Raw genomic sequence first — 18,183 nt, 5'->3', positions numbered from 1 at the left:
TTGTGAGACAGCATGTGGATTCCATTGAAAACATTATTAAAATTGGTTTACTTACGTCTTTGTTGAGTAATTCCCCTCAATTGCAGTTATGTTAAAAGTTGCTTCAAGAAATGACTATAAAACATATATAGATCATCAAAGATGTAGGACCATGTGTCTCCCAACACAACCAAATGAACCAAATTTGAGGGCCATCAACACAACAAGCTCCATTCCCAAGGCCTGTATTGTACGGTTGTTTATTCCTGATATTCCACAGTTTATTTCACATTTCCCCCTGACGATCCCAGTAGTTGTGAGCTTGCATTTCTACAAATACAGCGGTTGTGGTGAACGGAGGAGCCGGTAGGCTCCCCTCGGAGCAATAAACCGGACAGGCTTTGTAATTACAAGGCCGGTCCATCCATGCGTAGCGGACTGCAACTACATCACGGCTTGACAGACACGCTGCAGTGGACACCTGCACGCTGTAGGAGCTCCAGTTCACCATGGGAGCCGGTTTCCAGGGAGAATCGAGGCTGCAAAGGCCCCCCACCTCTGGACAACAAATCTGGAGAGAAGGGTTTGGTATGCAGTTATTGTGCATGGTTTGGTCTAGCTCAACTGGTATTGATGGATAATTTGGCTGGAGGAGGAGTCCACCAAATGTAAAAAAAAAAATATTAAGCTGAAATAACAATACCTCAAAGCCTTCCCCAGTCTTGACAGTGATGACTTGGTCATAGGTGATGATGAAGGAATTGTCAATGGGGACCATTTTTTGCAGGTATGGCCCAAGGAAGGGCACATCTTTCTCCCCGTATGCTACGGCCCTGGCTCCCAAAGAGAGTCTCTCTGCCACTGTTAACTTGTCACGTGGATGGATGCTGAAACACAATATGACGGAAATGAAAAAATACCACCTATAATACAAGACATGCAGATCAGACATGCTCAGGTCATAAAACACATCACAGTGTGCATTACATAGGAAAAACAACACCATATTAAGAGTGTAGACTATCCTCTGATAAGGTGATGGGACTTGTCAACACATACAAGATTAGTTTTCGCCATGACTAACTATTTGGATTTCATTTGTAATTTGTGATACTTCGAAAACCGTGTAGCAATTTTCTTACGGATGGTAGGGTGAACTGTCATCTGGAAGATCCATGGCCACAGCCATGAAGGTTTTCTTCATCCTTGGGTTGGGAGCTGAGCCAGTATCAGCTGTCTGGTGCCACCGTATGGTGCTAGCAAAGTTATTATTGTTCATGCCCAGATCCTGAATGACGCCAGGAGCTAGCTGAAAACATACCAGAGTAGATCATGACAATTGACTTGTGAGTGGTCAATGTAACGGTTATTGTTTTGTTTTTTTGCTGTAGGCCTACGATTATAATGGTGACTTACTTGAACAAAACCAAAGGGAAAGTCTAACGCTGTTTGTCCACCTGAGGCCTCGTGGAACGATGACCTCCAGTCATCGATCATGGCAGGGAAAGAACAATTGTACGCCTCCATATTGACGACGGTATTGGACTCTCCTTGGTAAGGAGTTAGGAGAGAACTTGACACAACAAATGATAATAATAATAATAACAATAATATTATATTATATAACTGTTTGTAATTGGCCTATATCTGACTTCTAATTATGAACAAACTTTTAATAATGAATGATAATATTATAATACCTTGATACCAGATAGCTCCTTTGAGAGACATTTTAAGAAACGGGTGAATCATTGCATTCCACAGCTGAGAATTTCTATTCTGACTTCCGGGCCTTGGAACGCTTAGAAAGAGACAACATATTCAAGTATCAAGCACAAGTCTGTCGTTAGGGGGCCACAGGAAGTAAAAGAGGTAAAACAGGCTAGGGAGGGCAAGAGACTCATTGGGTTAGGGTTATATGGCTATGCTTATTCTTTTTAATAAAATTAAATCCATCTGTGATAATTATCCACTCTGTCTTTCTATTTATTATTTAAACCAGTGCTACTTTACCACTGCAGTTTTTACTCCATTAATAAAATATATATACTTCAACATTTTCCAATATTAAAATGTGCCCATCCAAGATTCAATCCATCCATTTTTCTCTAAATATCGTTTACTCCTGGTTCACTTTTAACTAATGTATGTTTTTTTATGAATGAAAATTGTACATATTAACACAATCTAGCCAGAGAGCTATAAAGCAAATAACAGGTCTCCTGCATGTGTGCACTATTTCCCCACATGTCATGATCCAGGCCACACTGCTGCAGGGCTCTTGTTGAGGACCAGGTCTCCACCACCGTGCCCCCCCAACATGACTGCACCAGGCCTACAGGCGTAGTCAGGTTGGCATACAGGAGCCGTCCAAACATCCAGCACAAGGCGGAAAATCCCTTCACAGTCTCTGAAACACAGAAGCCATAAAAAATATACTAATTCACCAATCAACCAGCGGCGATTACAATCACAAGGTCATGGTTCATAGGAAGCCAGCATCATTTAGATGTACTTAACTCGATGACATGTGGTGATGAATACATTGATGGTCGTCGCTGTTAAGGGGGCAGTGTGAATACCTATGGTGGGCACAGACCATTTCTGTTCCACTTCAGCCAGATCATCCATCTCTTGGTTACTCTGTTGCCTGCCTGCCATGAACACACGAACCCTGGGGTACTGAGAGGTGAGCTGTAACTCAGCTGTGGCATTGAAAACCTTTAGGGTATGAGTAAAAAAAAAGAAAAGTCAAATGAAGGTAAAAGCATGACTTTATCAAAACTAGTATGGCAACGGAAGAAGTGAAAGAAAACAATTTTACGTGGAAAACACACAAACCTTCTCTGTTTCGAAACACATGTTGCTCTGCCCTGAACAGAGCCACACGTCTCCAAAAAGCACGTCAGTCAGGGGGACTGAAAGATTGTCCATGGATGCCATCACCGTGTAAGGACCTCCAGCCTCAACAGGGTCCAGGGTCACTTTCCATTTGCCTGTAAGGTATGCCATTCAAATTATAGATTTCGACAACCACAGCTTAAAAATAACTATTTTTGGTTTCACCTGCAATTCGAATGTCATAGAACTACCAGCGGGGGAAACTTTAACTTTTGCTATTCACACGCATGAAATGATTGTCGTTTTCCTTGAGGTAGAGTCAAGCCATTTGAACGGCTTAAGAGCAATCCAACAAGGCTATACTATCACTTATGACACTCTTTCTATAAGATCTTCTAACCCTCCCTACAAAAGTCATGGTCAACCTTGGTCAGGTTTCACGCATCACAACAAAGCTCAGTCGCTCTCACCTTGTGTGACAGTCACCGGTGGTGCACTCTGTGGCCAAGGTCCCAGCAGAGAGACATTGACCTGCACTCCTTCAGGTCCATAGCCCCACACGACGGCTCTCTCCGGAGACCTCTGCAGCACCATATAGTGTCCATAGTAGGAGGCGTAGCGCAGGGTCTCCTCTGATGGAAGCCGGGGAAAATGGATGAGGAGACGTAATGGTTGGACCGGGTTTTTTGTGCCATGTTAAACACAGAGGGGTACCGTCAGGGGCCAAAGATATTCTAAATATTCTAATTTTATTTAATTTTATTTTACAATCAACATCTAACCTAAAATGCCTCTGAGGACATAAACCCTTTAAAACAGCCTGTTGAATTGGTCTTGGAACGTAAACGGTTAAATGAAAAAAGCCCCTTTGTCAGCAGAAAGAATGCTGCTGACTCTGCAGTTGGAAAATGCTATGCAGATAAAATTGGTTCAGAAAACTGAACCAAAGCTTTTGAAAGGCATTTCAACTCTACCAACTATTGCGTTCCCCGTGGATGACGCGATCAACCAATGAGCAAAAGCTTTACCGTTGGTGTTTGATCTGTCTGCTGTCATGCGTTTTGCACCCCAGGACATTGTCTATATATTCTACTGAAGTGCACACACAGCTTGTCTGATGATGAGATTATTTGTCAGGAGGTTTTGCGTTTTGCTCAAGAGATTACTGTTTTTAGTTTTGTTGATGCTTCAGAGCTGGAATTGTCATAGGTAACTTTTGCAGTACTATAGACTTCACCTTTCAACTTAAATCTTCTTCATCTTGTCTTGCTTGCCAGAAGGAAATCAGTTGTTACAAAATGAAGTCTAGAGTTGAATCTTCAGATGTATGAAATAAGTAACGTTGATGATCGTGAATGTGTTTGGCCTGTGTTTGGAATTAATATAATAAAATTGAGTTACACTAATGTTGTTTATAATATATAAGGTTTACTTACCACATTTGCAAAGAGATGCAAAAAGTGCAAGCAATGCACAGCACTGTATAGATATCATGAGTATAGAGCTTCTCCAATGATTCATGTACCTTCTGTAAAAAATGTATCTCCCCTTTTTAGGAGGCTTAAAAGCTCCTGGCTAAAAAAGTCTTAAAGCAGCAGTATAAGGGAGGGAAATTGTCCCATTCCAAGTGTTCTTTACTGACAGGGGCCCTGAAAAAATGATCTTGTCTTGTTTTTGACTCGCCCTCTCTCTATCTCCCACTCTCTGTCTCTCACCAGCTCTATTTGTTTAGGCCGGTGTGCAATGTTTGGCTACAGCAGTGGTCACAAGAAACGCCCCTACCACTCCCAGCCACACAGCCAATCCACAGCATGTGCTCTGATTTATTCCATCACCTCTCTGCAGCTCAGTTCATCTTGTGGAATACGAAATGCAAATGTAGTTGGGACCATCCAAACCTGAACAAAAATTTGGGGATGTAGTGCACATCCGCATAGGTCTCTAAACAGAGCAGCCGCCATCCATCATGGGCTGAGTTCCACCAATGAATGCTTCCTTTTGGTTCACTCACCCAGCCATAAGATGGGAAAGAGGAACAGAGGCATTGTGTCCACTGCCTTTGTTGTGTGGATCTTGTGTGGGAACATTAAGCATTACGTCTGGGCTAGGTTAAGATTCCCAGCTGAAATGATCTGAACCTAAATAAAATGACATTAACCATGATCAACAAATTCAACTGAAATCTCAATGGTTAGGCTTAAAGTAAGGGTCATAGCCCAAACCAAAGCAGTACTCTAGTGAATTAAAGGACTCAAAGGACTTCAATTCTTTCAGTTAAAAAATGAAACGGTACACACACACAAATGATTCTGGATACCACACAGTGATTTTATTAATATAGCTGCCATAGAAAACATAGAAAGTAGTTGCAGTAGTTGGTTATAGCATATTTTCTGTAGCTTTGACAAATATGTATGCAGAGGAATTGGAGAGAGATGCTGCTTTCATCAACCTCTGTGGATGAAATACAGTATGATCAGCTCTGTGTTTATCAGAGGTGTAATAGTAGGGATAAAAACAGCTCCTCATAAGGGTTGATTATGGGTCTGTAGGTATGCCCATAATTAATGTCATGGGAAACCCAGACCTATGTTCACCCCTTCTATTATACCTTTAGGCATAGCAGCTGTACAACATTGCCAACAAAAAAAGTGGACTCTTGTATGGCATTTTCACATCATAATGTTTTACAATAGCGAACATTGAGTTTCATTGCTGTTTTTCTCCTATAACAAATAAAATCTGCAATGGCCAATGCTAAATTGGTAGTTGTTGATATCAGTCGTCTTTGTCACTCACATTATTAAGGTAGACCTATTAGCCTATTAGAGTCTTTAACAATGATAGAAAACAGTCAACTGAACTGCCCTATTGACTTGTTTGCCAACCTACCAAAACTTGTTTAAACTTTGCTTCTGGTCTGAGTAAACATTAGACTGGCATCACCTGATAAATTGCAAACTGAAATTTGGCTGGATTCTCTCAGTTCATTTTCGATTTCCAAGGAGCATCACCAATGGGCGCAGACCAAAATGCCTCTGGACGTAATTGGATTGGCCTAAAACTCATCATAGCAATGAAACTGGTAACGCGACAATTATTTTTAAACCGACAACTTTCTTGCAGCCGAGATGAGCTGTGCTTTTGTACCATCGACATGTCTGTGAACCAGTGTTGAAGTTCAATACCGTCAAAGTAGCAGGATAAACAGGCCGCACGTTGAGATTTTCTACCGAGAAGCCCATTCAATTCAAGTGAAGTTGCTGACACACAATGAAAAAAAAAAGTCTGTTTGATTGATTCGATCCATTCGATCCTGAGGGCTCCTTGTGTTCATTGGTGCTCAGGCCTTCCGTATTTAGCAGTCGGTCACTTGGTGCGGCCTCTGCTTGTCCTGTAGCAAACCGGTCCCCACACAACACCGTCGGCGTGCGCGCGCGGGGGGGTGTCCGGTCCCCTCTGGAGCGACCTCCGACCACGGTGTTTGGCACCATGATGGTCTGGGACACGGTGGCTTCTACGACGGATGCGGTTGGCAATGGATCGCAAAATTTCGTTGTTCGCAACAAAAGATTTAAGTGCAGTCATTTGTTCTTTTTGTGAAAATATGATTCATTGAGGTCATTTATAAGATGCACGTTTCTACATCCAATGATTGTTTTTGTGTTTTTTAACATATCTATAATTATACTGAGGCACAGTTCCCTTGAGATCTTCCAAGATTGGAAGCACCCCCGCATTATTTTCTCTCTCTCAAAAATGAGTTTCTTATAGCTCCAAAACAATGTATCACCCCTCGTGCCAATTATTCCGCCTGTACTCTGAATCTTGCCTTCCATTTATAACTGTTTTACCAGATGGTGGATGATTTTAGGATAACAAACAGTAACTAAACCAAAGCCATTAACATTATGAGTTATTCTCGGAACAACAAAGACAACATCTGTCTCACACAGGCAGGAGTGATACCGAGCTGAGCGGGTTGTTTGTGCTTTTGATCAGACAATGTGCTAGTTGCACTTCAGATCAGCTGATGGCACCCTAGCAACCGACCAACAAACCTCTAAATCCAATGTGGAGTTCTGATAACGCCCCGTGTGATTGCTGACACTGTTATTGTTGCTGTTGTTTATGACAAGGATATGTTCAAGCACCGTTGTGTCCGAAAATGTGATTGACAGACAAAATGGATCCCTCCCCAACTAATCAGAGTAGAGATTCTCTTACCTACAGCACCTTTAAGTACAATCGTAGAACAGTAATTACCTCTGCTATAGTCAGGCCTTGAGAGGTTGCAGCAGGTCACAGGTCATTTGAACGCCAACATCACTTGTAATTTTCACAGCAAATATTTCACAGTACAGAGGACATCAACCAATGCTACATGCTTTCAAGCATGCTGCTGCTGTAGTGGTGCAGAGACGAGCATCAGCAACCTGCCTCAAAGTATAGCAGCAGCACTCTGGATGAATGAAAGGCAACACAGTGGCCAGAATGGCAAAGGTCGTGCCCTGAGTGATACTGGCTAGGTATTCCAATTTGACCACGGAGCACTAAGCCGAGCCCCTTGTGATGGGAGTCAGGTGGGGTCGAATTTAGTCTCGCTCCCTTTGCTGCTGCCTTTCCTCAGAAAGATGCTCCGGGGCTTCCTGAAGCAATTTCCTCCAAATTCCATCAATTGGGTTTGAGTCGTGGTTGTCATACAGTACAAAGGGTGGGAGGAAATGAACTCCAACTTTCTTGGTTGGAAAACTCACTTCTGAACAGCAGAAAAGTCCTGCACCGCCTCACCCGCTGTCCACTGGCACTAAAAACACCTCCAGCACCACTACCAAAAATAATAATACGGGGAGCCACACATTGTCTGTGTCGGTCATTGTCTTTATGGCCTCGGGCCCCGCTGGCCCAAGCGGTTCATTTGCACATGCACTGTGCTGATGTGTGTGGTGCACATGACGTGTTCGGTAATGAATGTAGGGCTGGTGACGCTGGCTGTCTGCCTGTGTTTTACCAGACAGGACACAAATACACTCCACAACCTCAAACCACCCCCCCCCCCCAGGGAGAGTATGTGTTTGTGAGGGAGAGAGGAGAGAGAGGATGAGAGAGAGAGAGAGAGAGAGAGAGAGAGAGAGAGAGAGAGAGAGAGAGAGAGAGAGAGAGAGAGAGAGAGAGAGAGCAGATGCAAATAGACACTGACTATATGAAATATCTCTCTGGGGGGCATAGGCATCTTAGCAGTTAGCTCTGACATTACACCCCCCCCCCCCCCCCCCCCCAACTCATTTAATCTTCTTACAGCGATAATGCTCCACCCGGAGGATTCACATTTCCGTATGAATATACTTTGTATCCTACCATATGCCACAAACTATATGCAGTATATATGGTTTCATTTGGTTATATTGCCTTGTTGATTGTTAATGTTTTTCCATATGATTTAAATCGATTTTTGATTAGTTATTCTGTACAGTTGGAATATAGTACTTGCCATTTCACTACTTGCATTCTCACTAAATGGGAAAGTTTACATGATAGAATTATCTTTTGTTAGGCTTTAACAAAAGCTTACAAACACCTAGATACACAACCTTGTATAGCATAGTCTATCTTCATATTGGAATTTATCTTCTCCTTCCTCTGTCTGGAAAACCTTTCAACATCCATGATTATGGTGACCTCACTACACCATACTGGACATTGCTTAAGAACAAATAATGCCATAACGCCATTACTGCTACAGGTAGTGCTGTCGGTCTTGCTACAATAGCCATATATTCATATAGTTTCTCTCATTCAAAAGTGGAATACAACAATGGCCTTTACAGGAATCTGTCACACTTGACGACACTCAGTCACACTGACTGGCCACCCCGAACCTGACTGGCCACTGCACTCACTCCTCAGCTATATATCCAGAAAAGGTCAACAAAGAGGGAAAATAAATGGGATGCTTGCTTTATAAAGAGACACGATTTAGCCATAATCCAGCATGAATCCCCTGTAGAAACGCTCAACACAATGCAGACAATTTATCAGTTACATCATATCAGTCTTATCAGTTACATATTTAGTTACATCTGACACTGCTGTCATGTAGGCAAATAACGCAAACAGGGCTAGGCCATCATAAATCAAACAAAATGCGAACCTGTGCCACTTGATCCCCATGAGTACCATCCAGCCCACGAGGCAAACAGTGATCAGTGTGTTGTGTGGGTGTTTCACAACATATTTTACATCCGGAGAAATTAGCCTTGCTTTTTTCATTGCAGTAGCTGTGTCAGGATACGGCATACAGTAACACATGGGTATCCATGGGTGTCTGGAGGCCATTTATCCAGCATACCATATAACAATAATGAAATAATAATAATGAAAATGCATGATTACGCAACAGACACTAAACAGACACAGACACAAACACACTTCAGACAGTAATGCTTGTTTCAAAGTGCTGTGGCGATGGCTATGTACATTAAATTGTTCCAATTCTATGCTTTTCTGCAGCATTGCATCATTTATATGATTGAGCAATCAGCAAACATGATATTTGCATTCCGCTGCGGAAATTAGCTTTATTTTTCTCTATACCTGTCAGTGAACCAAAGCATAATATTCCTGTTGCAACCAAGCAGGTCTTTATCTGTAGGCTAACCATGATGATCTCCTTTATTTCTACAGAAACAGGAACCTTCAGAAACCAGTACCACACTGCCCATTGATCTTGAATGCATTTAGCTGTCTTGGTGATGCTGATGATGGTGATGATGAAGATTTGATAGTATACTAGATTATGTATATTTGGATTATTGTGGTAGTTAGGCGGTTGTTAATGCTCAACGTACCCATCAAAGGCATCAAAGGGTGAGATTCACCCTTCCTATTCCTCCTCTGCATAGACTGGTCCATGAAGCAAAACTATCAATGGCCGAACCGTCATACAGTGAAGCTGACAGTCAGACAAAATATTAAACGCAATGGTCCAATCCATTAAGCTGTACGAATCTCTGACATGAACATGATCATCAACATCATCAATCAAATACACACATTGATCAACCGCTCCCGGGGGGGGAACTCAGCAAGCAAGAAACACTAATTCAAATCAGGAGGAGGAAGTGGAGCTTGACTGGTCATACTATTCAAACAAACAACAGGTCAATAACTAATCACTAAACTAACATGGAACCCGTAATGAAGACCAGAAGGCCATTTCACAAATTGCTGCCATAAGCAGAGGACATTACAGCATGTTAAAAGTGGGGTAAAGCACACAAATCTTTGTGTTTCTAAAATCTTTGTCTTTCTAAAATGTTTCTAAAATGTTTTTTTAAACTTTGCCTTTATTTTCTATATATGTTACTTTTTACTTATCTATTATTTTATTTTATTGTATGACAATGTTTATATGTGAAGCACTTTGAGTCTGCCTTATGTATGAAAAGTGCTATATAAATAAAGTTGCCTTGCCTTGCCTTGTTTACTAAGATATTTCCCTTATGCAGTGTGAAACAAAACTGATAATGAAAAGGGCCAACTTTCTAAGAGCTTGCCAATCCCACATTCACAGATGTGGGGGGCTAATCACATTAATTCCAGTGTTTTGCAACCGGGGCCCAGTGTAGTTGCGTTCCTTCAAGTGAGGGTAGCATTCATGGATATTTACGGTTCATGTGCCGGACCACGCCCTCTGACCTTGGTATCATTCTCGTTCTCGCCTTTGGTTAGTTATAATTCAAGGCAAATGGTATTTTGTCTGCACTGACTCAATGACCTTCTGTAAAACTAGCTAACAAGGAAATAATTTCCCCATTGGCTTGATTGCAGGGAAAGGACCTTAAATGCCAGAGCAATTTGAGCAGATGTCACGCTCGGATATGGCACTAAATGCGTGTATGTTGCTCAGCCCAAAAGCTCTCTACTCTCTACTCAAACAGCATTCAGCAGTGCTGGGTGGGGAGGTCAGAGACCCAAGACCCATGATCATTTCACACCATCATCATTTTATCGTCAACTATAATGTCATTTCTCTAAGAATTGATTTGCTTTTATTTCCATGGATAAAACTGCTGTTGATTATTGTTGTTTTCCTTGATGACGACTGCCGTCTATTCCAAAGTATCAAAGATGTTTATACCTAATGGATTTTTTTAATGATCTCTTTTGAATCTGATAAGAATGCAAATGATGACACGTTTTGAGTGTTTGGAAAACTTGCTGACACTGCAATTTCCTCAAAGGTTATGATTCACAGTTGTACATATTTAAATTATTATTTTATTATTATTATATTGAAATCACAGCAGGTTGACTGGAGCATACCTTTAAATGCATTTTTCTTATAATCGTATATATTTTTATATTCCTCACATTCATTCTTCCATGTTTCAACTCAAGAATGAAATGAAATATGTACTGTATGATATAAAATCTGCAATACAGCCCACAGAAAGAAAACGGTGGTGCAGGCCGTAAAAGAAAAAGAGTATGTCAATATATCTCCATAATCCATCAATTTAATAACCAATTTCAAAAGACCCAGCAATTATCCTTTATGCACTTCAATGGGCCACCAGGGAGCCACCAGGATGGGGGATCACAGTCCTGGCTTATAAGGAGGCAAGTGTACCCCCTCCTGCACCCCCCCCCCCCTCCAACACACACACAAACACACACACACTTTCCATTGTAATAACCAGCTGTTGTTGATGGGACCACAATGCCTGGAGGACGACGCAGACAGATGCTGTGATGACGTGGAGAATAATGAACACCTTCTGTACCTCTACACTGCATATGTGCACACTTACACAAACACTTACACAACGATGCACTGGCTCAGTGGTGGATGACACACACACACACACACACACACACACACACGTACACACACACATACACACACACACACACACACACACACACACACACACACACACACACACACACACACACACACGTACACACCACACACACATATGCACACACTTAGACACACAACGCCAACAAATGGAAGCACATTCATTTGACGACCAGATCAAACAGATGTTGCCAATTGTTATGGAGGCTCATCAATGGCATCAAGGGACCTCTTGTGCTTCGGGATGACACCACGGGCCCCGTGAAGGCCCTCTTCATCCTCCATTACACTGTTCAGACCCAGTGAACGGCAGCAGACGTTGGTTGTGACTCACTTGAATATTAAGCTCCATTTTACTTGAACCTTTGCTTCCTGCAGGAAAACAGGATGATTGTTCGAATCTTCCTGAACACACAACCGTGCTCGCACGAGCACACACACACACGCACACTTATGCACGCACATGTACACACACACGCACGCACGCACACACACACACACACACACACACACACACACACACACACACACACACACACACACACACACACACACACACACACACACACACACACACACACACACACACACAAATGTATAGTAACGAAGTAGAACTACTTCACTACTGTACTTAAGTACTAAAATAGTGGGTCTATTATTTTTTCTCCTACTTCCACTTTTACTTCACTACATATTTTGGATGAGTTTAATACTTTTGCTCCAATACATTTTTCATGTGCTGAATCGTTACTTGTTACAATTATAAAATTGTTATCCCATTGATTTCTGTTTTCCGTTTCCAGCTGTTGGCCGGAAACGGAAAGGCGGAAACGGCTACAACCAAACGAAAAGACTACAACCAAACGTAAACAGCCCCTGTTTCCATTTCCGGCTAACGAGCATTTCTTCCAACAGAAATCAATGGGATTTACAAAATGTGATAAAATAGCAATCAAACACGACAGAAACTGTATTTCGCTATGATACTTGATTTGGAACATCAACAAACACCACTACCCACTCTGTGAGTTGCACATTTCTGAAAACATTTAGGGTTGTTTTAAGGACACGTCGCCAGCCATTCTGAAGCAGGCAGGGGCGATTCTAAATGAGCCAAATACCCGGAGAGGACCAATAGTCAAAATGCTGGTGTCAACCACTCTATTTAAACCTAGACAAACCAGAAAGGGGGCTCAATGTTCAAAATACTGGAATTGTTCTTTAACTTACCCATGTTTGTCACTTAGTCGTTTTCTTGGAATACCCCTCTGGCCTTTGAGATGTTTTAGTTGTTTGTTTTTACATAAACACTTGTATGTGGTGTTTGACAGCTTTAAGACAGCTCTGTATGTATTCCTGTCCTTGTACTGCTGCTACAGCCAAATGAATTGTGTGTCCTTCAGTTTAAATATTTGAGATAATATAAACAATATTGTAAGAGACATACAGGCTGAAGATGAGCAGCACGGTGTGTTAGAGTGTGTGTGTGTTGCAGAGGGGGTGGTTCACCTGGGAGTGGGCGTGTGTGCGTGCGGAAGTGTGTGTGCGTAAAGGTGGGCACTCACCGGTGACGCAGATGAGAGAGAGAGAGAGAGAGAGAGAGTCAGGGTTGGGAGTAGCCGTAATTTTTGTTGACCGCTACCGCTACTCATTCATTCATTTATCACCCTTTTTTCCTGTTTAATCCGCCTCATTTTCACGTTTATCCATCCTTGCTGCGCTGTGATAGCTCTGTGCTGTTTTGTTACAATAAATGCACCTAAGCATATTTGGATCTCAGCGTATCTTTAAAATAATCTACTATAGCGCGTCACAAATCTACGTACCTGAGGACCCAAACCTCATATACTCTCAGCGGCTAAAAGGTTTGCGTTTGGAAGCCGCAACATTTGTCAACAAAAAACAGGCGTTTAATGAAAATCATCAAGCCGCATCAAAGAACCAAGTCGTCCCGCACCGACTAGCCCGAGAACAAAGGAGCCACAGCTAAGTGCCACACCACGCCAAACATTTACCTGGGAACAGGTAGGCCTGAACCTGTTAATGTTTGTGGATTAAGGAATCCGCTTCGATTGGAATGCATTGAGTCAAATGAGGACAATGTATTAAATGGATACGCTGGTTGCATTGGCGCATTGATGGTGGCGCATATTCTCCGTGCTTTAATGGATTGTGATGTCGGGACTTTGTGGCATGTGGCGGCTGATGTTGTCTAAAGACCTACTGCTTGTTGAAATGCTTGGATCGAATCCGCTCTGTCAATGAATTTAAATGCAATGTCTATGGATGGATTTGAATACGCTCTTGAATGAAATGTGATTGTGTTGCTTCATACAAAAATACAATCTAACGAAAATGAGTCAAATAAACGCTGATGCTGAATGTTCAAACATGGAACGTGAAAAGAGGGAAATCAAACTGACGGCCAAAGCAATGGAAAATAAAATCGAACGGTTGCAGCATGAGCGCAAAAGTGCCGTTAATAAAATCAAAGAGCTTATTCCGCAAATAAAAGCGCACATGAAATCAAAAGAAAATGTAACTGAAATCCCCTCACAACTGAATAACTTGAATGCACTGTGTAAAAAGGCCACTGACCTGCACAACGAAGTATTGCAACTTCTTCCTGATGATGAACATAAAAAACAAAAAGAGTGGTTTTCTAGCATTATGGATTACAGTGATGCATTCAAGGAACAAGTGGAAAAATGGATAAAGGAAAATCCGCATGAAAACTCAAATGAATTACCACTACAGACAAATACTTCTGAGCAACCAACAAAGGAAATAAATTATGCAGAACAAATTCCTGTCGAAAAAAGTAAGGATTTGTCTGTTGCTGACCCTCCAGTACCTGTTTCCACTGGACAAGATCCTCAGGATGAACTACAGCCCTGTGACAGCATCTCAAATGCAACCAAGAAATCACGCTCACATCATTCCTCATCCTTGGCTTCACGCTCATCTGCTCGCTTAAAAACGGAAACAAATCTTGCAATTTTGGCAACAAAACAAAAGGCATTAAAGGAAAAACATGCATTGGATGAAGAGGAGTTAAAGCTACGCAAAAGAAGAGAACAGCTTTTACTGGAGAATGAAATCGCTGAGGAAATGGCAAAACTAAGTGTTATAAAATCACAAAGCAGTGTTGGCAGTAAATCAAAGTCAAAGGTTTCAGATGGGATGAACTCATACTATGAAAAGACATGCTCAAAACAACAACTTAACATCAATGTTATGGAATTTGTCCCATCACTGCCAGTTAAACTAAAATCCAACCCAATTGAAACCACACAGACAGTTGTGAAGCCTAAAGTCACTCACTTACCTGACATAAAACATCTCCCAGGTCCTTCTTACCTGCTCCAACGTTATCTAACCACTCCTGAAGATCCTGTGACCAATGTTACACAAACTGATGCATCACAAAATGACAGTGTGCTGGACATAATGAGAAAACAAAATGAAATTTCAACACTCTTGATGCAACAACAATGCCTCTCAGCACTCCCAAAAAGGGAAATTCCCATTTTCGATGGTAACCCACTCAAATACCATTCGTTTATTAAAGCATTTGAAAATGGAGTTGAGCGAAACACCAGTAACAACTGTGACAGACTCTACTTCCTTGAACAATACACCAAAGGGCATGCAAAGGGACTAGTGAGGAGCTGTCAGCACATTGAGTCGAGCAGAGGATATGTGAAGGCGAAGGCTCTATTGAAAGAGCACTATGGCAATGAGCAAAAGGTGGCAGCAGCATACATGGAGAGAGCTTTGTCATGGCCCACTATTAAAACAGAAGATGTGAAAGCCCTCCAGGAGTACGGCCTCTTTCTGCGTGGATGCTGCAACGCTTTGGAGGATGTGCAGTATTTAAGTGATCTGGACACACCCACAAACATGGTGGAAATCATTAAAAAACTGCCTGTGGAGGGGGACGTGCGACGTCTGGCCTGCGGGGGGAGGTAGAGGACGGTTGGGAGCACACCGGATCGGCTGGGGGGGATTGGACCTGATTGCGGACAGGTGCCTGCGATCAGGGCCAATCAAGGAGGTGTATTTATGTGTGCTTTGTTTTTCAGTGAGGGGAGAAAAACCAGAGAAGGAAGGTGTTGCGGACGGGAGGACACGACGAGTTGCCCAGAGCATCAGTTTATTTCAGTTTATGTGGTCCGATGGAGTAGAATCCGCAACGTGCTATTTCAGTTGTTATTTAAGCGTCTTGGGGGCGAATAAAGACTTCTTCCTCCCGAACATTGGGTCTCCTCTCGCTCATTACCCGTTACAGTGGAGCCCAATCTGGGGCGAGCGAGAACAGAATGGACCAGTCCCCGTTGGGAAATGTGCTCGGACACCTGGCTCAGATGTCGGAACGACAGAGTCAGCTCCACCACGCCCAAAACGAGGTGCTCACAGAGCTGGCCCAGTCTCTGGCCGAGGATCGGGCCTTGCTCCGGGAGCTCCTCACCTCCGGGGGACGCGGCGAGGGACCCCGGCCGGCCACTCCCCACATCCACATCCCAAAGATGGGGGAGACGGACGACGCCGAGGCCTTTCTGGGGACCTTCCAGGGGGTGGCCGAGGTCTCGGGGTGGCCTCGCCAGGAGTGGGCGCACCATCTCCTGCCGCTCCTGACGGGGGAGGCGCAGCTGGCCGCCCACAGTTTGCCGCCCACAGTTTGCCGGTCGGGGCCCAGCGGGACTACGAGGCCATCACCCGAGCCATCCGGGATCGGCTGGGCCTGCACCCGGAGGAACATCGGCGGCGGTTCCGGGCGCTGGCCTTCGGCGAGGGGGACCGGCCCTTCGCCTATGCGCAGCAACTACGGGACCAGGCCAGGAGGTGGCTGGTCCCGGACCAGAACACGGCGGAGGAGGTGGTGGATCAACTGGTCCTCGAACGGTTCATAGAGGGGCTGCCGGCGAGGACATCTGCCTGGGTCCGCTACCACAGGCCCGAGAGCCTCTCCGCTGCGGTCGCCTTGGCGGAGAGCCACCTGCCGCCACCAATAGCGAGCCAGCGACCGCCGGTAGCAGGCCCACGGGTCGGGGCGGCGGCCCCGAGGCGGGACCGACCAACACCGGCACCAAGGGCGAGAGGGGGGGGCGGCGGTCCAGAGCGGGCACATGAGTCACTTCCCCCCCCCACTCCACAGACGGGCGCTCAGACGGCAGGGGAGGGCTGCTGGCGGTGCGGGCGGCCTGGCCACTTCCGGAGGGAATGCCCCATGATGGAGGTGGGTCAGGTCGTCCGCGTCACCGGTGGCCCGTCTCCTCCCCACGGTCCCGGTGAGGCGTACCGTATCCCGGTGAGGATACAGCGGGGTACGCACCAGGCGCTGTTGGACTCAGGCTGCATGCAGACTATGATCCACCAGCGTCTGGTGCGGTCCGAGGCATTGGTGGAGGCGTCGAGCGTTTTGGTGAGGTGTATACACGGGGATGTGCACGAGTATCCTTTGGTCCCTATCGAAATTCGTTGGGGGGGGAAAAAGCATAGAGTTAAGGCGGCGGTTAGCTCGAGCCTCACGCATCCCCTGATTCTTGGGTTGGATTGGGGAGGGTTTCCACAGGCTGTTAGGGGGACTATGGGGGTGCAGTCACGACCGGTAGGGACATGTAAGTCGTGTGCGGTGTTCTGCGCCGAGGCGGGGGCGACCGACGCTGCTCAGGGATCGGGGGAGGCGGGGGAACCTCAACCCGAGGTCCCAGCACCGACGTTCCCACCGGTGGAGGATTTCCCCCTCGAGCAGTCTCGTGACGCCACACTGAGCTCAGCCTACGACCAGGTGATAGCTATTGATGGAAGTAAGGTCCGGCCAGACGCAGCACTGACTTACCCACACTTTATAGTGGTTAGGGATAGGCTTTATCGGGTGAGTCGTGACACCCAGAGTGAAGAGGTGATCACCCAGTTGTTGGTACCCAGGAGCCGTCGGGAAATGGTTTTCCAGGCGGCGCATTATAACCCAATGGCGGGCCATTTAGGGTACGAGAAAACACTTAACCGGATAATGGCCCGGTTCTATTGGCCGGGGATTCGGGCGGAGGTGCGCAGGTGGTGCGCCTCCTGCCCCGAGTGCCAATTGGTGAATCCCCCGGCCGTCCCCAGGGCTCCCTTACGGCCCCTTCCCCTGGTGGAAACTCCATTCGATCGGGTCGGCATGGACATTATCGGGCCATTAGAACGTTCCGCACACGGGTATCGATTTGTGTTAGTCCTGATCGACTACGCAACCCGATACCCGGAAGCAATTCCGTTGCGCAACATCTCTGCGAAGAGCGTTGCGCAGGCGTTGTTTCATGTCATATCGCGGGTGGGAATCCCAAAGGAGATTCTCACTGACCAGGGCACCAATTTCATGTCACGCACGATTAGGGAACTTTACGGGTTATTGAAGGTCAAAGCCATCCGCACAAGCGTCTACCACCCAGCCACAGACGGCTTGTGTGAGAGGTTTAACCGGACGTTAAAGTCCATGATCCGTAAATTTGTAC

General features: G+C 44.7%; 1 protein-coding gene and 1 pseudogene across 2 annotated transcripts; one reads left to right on the top strand and one right to left on the bottom strand.

The window, feature by feature from the left end:
• Nucleotides 1-222: 222 nt before the first annotated feature.
• siae (sialic acid acetylesterase) lies at nucleotides 223-4,529 on the bottom strand. Its single transcript, XM_084467029.1, has 10 exons — nucleotides 4,257-4,529; nucleotides 3,291-3,452; nucleotides 2,821-2,975; nucleotides 2,562-2,700; nucleotides 2,227-2,389; nucleotides 1,680-1,780; nucleotides 1,396-1,529; nucleotides 1,122-1,288; nucleotides 683-866; nucleotides 223-550 (listed from the first exon to the last, which is right to left on the bottom strand). Exons 1-10 carry the CDS (start codon nucleotides 4,339-4,341, stop codon nucleotides 266-268), a joined length of 1,575 nt encoding a protein of 524 aa, XP_084323155.1. The 5' UTR covers nucleotides 4,342-4,529; the 3' UTR covers nucleotides 223-265.
• An 11,079-nt stretch (nucleotides 4,530-15,608) lies between these two features.
• LOC311342237 lies at nucleotides 15,609-17,026 on the top strand (annotated as a pseudogene). The gene has a single exon. The product of its transcript is annotated as an uncharacterized misc_RNA (transcript).
• The last annotated feature ends 1,157 nt before the right edge of the window (nucleotides 17,027-18,183 follow it).

This window comes from Micromesistius poutassou (genome assembly GCF_964030765.1).
Source record: "Micromesistius poutassou genome assembly, chromosome: 4".
In the NCBI taxonomy this organism is placed as follows: Eukaryota; Metazoa; Chordata; class Actinopteri; order Gadiformes; family Gadidae; genus Micromesistius; species Micromesistius poutassou.
Note: the sequence above shows the minus strand (reverse complement) of the source record. Positions and strands in the feature narration are given on the sequence as shown.